Source organism: Frankliniella occidentalis, unplaced genomic scaffold, assembly GCF_000697945.3.
Source record: "Frankliniella occidentalis isolate FOCC.00 unplaced genomic scaffold, Focc_3.1 Scaffold21, whole genome shotgun sequence".
In the NCBI taxonomy this organism is placed as follows: Eukaryota; Metazoa; Arthropoda; class Insecta; order Thysanoptera; family Thripidae; genus Frankliniella; species Frankliniella occidentalis.
Window position 1 is genome coordinate 2,767,480 of NW_026267151.1, and position 1,665 is coordinate 2,769,144.

The following is a 1,665-nucleotide window of genomic DNA, read 5'->3' on the forward strand; positions in this document are numbered from 1 at the left end:
GACTGGCCCGGGCGGGAAGGCGGGATTTAGGCCCCTGTACGTAGATCCCCGGGCCCCCCAGTCCGCCTCTGGCAGGAGCCTGCGGGGGGCTGTACGTGGCGGAACCGATTCAATTTCCCCCCTGACCCGCAGGTCAAGTACATTGTGTCTCGGGAGCGGGACGGCAACCAGACGGTGCGCAAGTTTACCGACCACAAGGACTGCGAGGCGTGGAGCCGCGAGAGCTGGAGCAACATGGCCCCGTTCGTGTGCGGGGCGGGCGCGCAGCAGTCGCCGCTCACCTCGCACAGCGAGGCCCTGTACGCCCTGACCGCTGCCGGCAAACTGCTGCGCGCGGAGGCCTCTGGCATCCTCCTCATGCAGCCCTTCCAGGCCAACGCGGAGATGCAGTACATGACGGCCAGGTGGGAGATTGGAGAGAGATGAATGGGGACCAGGGGAGAGGGGCTGAATTAGTCCTTCACGGTGACACTCTGCTGCAGCCAGTCGCTCGTGCTGGACCACGCGGAGGCGACGTCGCAGCCAATCGAAAGGAGCGGAGCAACGCGTACCGTGGAACTGTCCTACCAGCACGCCATAGACCAGCCGCTCAGCAAAGCCGCTGCCGACGAGGCCTGCGCCAGGGTAACAACGTCTCACTTGTACGTTTGTTCGTCCATCGCTGAAATGGGTTCTGACCGATTCGCCGTTCTTCGCTCTCCAGGTGGTAGGCCTGCTGAAGCGCCTCGTGCAGCGACTTAGCCAGTCCAACGTGGTCCCGGATACGGAGCGACTGCACGAACAGACGGCCGTCCAGGTCCTGGAGCTCCTCGTAAGCTTCAACTACACCACTCTGGACCAGCTGTATGCCTCCGTCATGCTGGGCACTAGCTATGAGCAGGAAACTATGGGGTGAGTATTTCTAGTTATTCTTTCTGGTACGTACCCTATGTAAGTTTCGAGCGTACGATTACACGCCAGCGTGAGCCCTCATTGCGTTTAAGTCTTCATCAATCGGCCAGTACACGCACAGTGCCCAAGTAGGCCTAATTAATCGGAAAACGGGTGCGCAGTGATTGAGCCCTAGGGAGGGGCATGTTGGCATGTCATTTCCTGTGACTCGCTATGTCTCTATACAATTATGTATGTACAAGTTCTTAAATATTATTTACGTGTTTTTACGGAAGGGGGGGGGGATTTTGTGACAACATGAATTTTGTTGACTTATTTCGCTTTATTCTTGCCACTATGTGACTCATAATTTTTTCGCGCAGGAACCTATTTATGGAATTGCTCCCTCAGGTGGGCACCTACGATGCGATTTTGCTCACGATAAACCTGGTCAAGGACCGCAAGGCAACCGATTGGACCGCTCTGCAGATGCTCATGGCCCTCCCATTTTATCTACGCCAGAACTCTCTGGCCCGCCACAGCGCCGAGGAGATGCTGAAGTCTTGTGAGGTAAGTCAATAGGTGCAAGGCTCATTTAAAAAATTGACAAGACTTTTGGTTCATGCGGTCCTGGTTTCTTTACTGATGGGGTTCTATCGAATTTACTGAATTAGTGTAAAGTAAGGGAAAGTGACAAATAACAGAGCGTAAAAGAGATTGTATGCTGCTTAGGGGTCGTTCACATACTACGTAGTATTGGAGGGGGGGGGGGGGCATGGGGGCACTGGGACTGGC

General features: G+C 55.5%; 2 protein-coding genes across 2 annotated transcripts in view; both read left to right on the forward strand.

Annotated features, from left to right (window-relative positions):
- The window catches only part of LOC113204132 (PAX3- and PAX7-binding protein 1), a gene marked incomplete in the record, with an annotated part of 15,716 nt that overhangs the window by 12,030 nt on the left and 2,021 nt on the right, over nt 1–1,665 (forward strand).
- Nucleotides 235–1,665, forward strand: part of LOC113204114 (uncharacterized) — a 20,817-nt gene continuing 19,386 nt past the window's right edge. Inside the window, exons 1-4 of the mRNA XM_052264800.1 lie at nt 235–404; nt 483–624; nt 704–891; nt 1,254–1,440. Coding sequence (XP_052120760.1) covers nt 235–404; nt 483–624; nt 704–891; nt 1,254–1,440 — 687 coding nt within the window. The remainder of the gene's footprint in view (nt 405–482; nt 625–703; nt 892–1,253; nt 1,441–1,665) is intronic.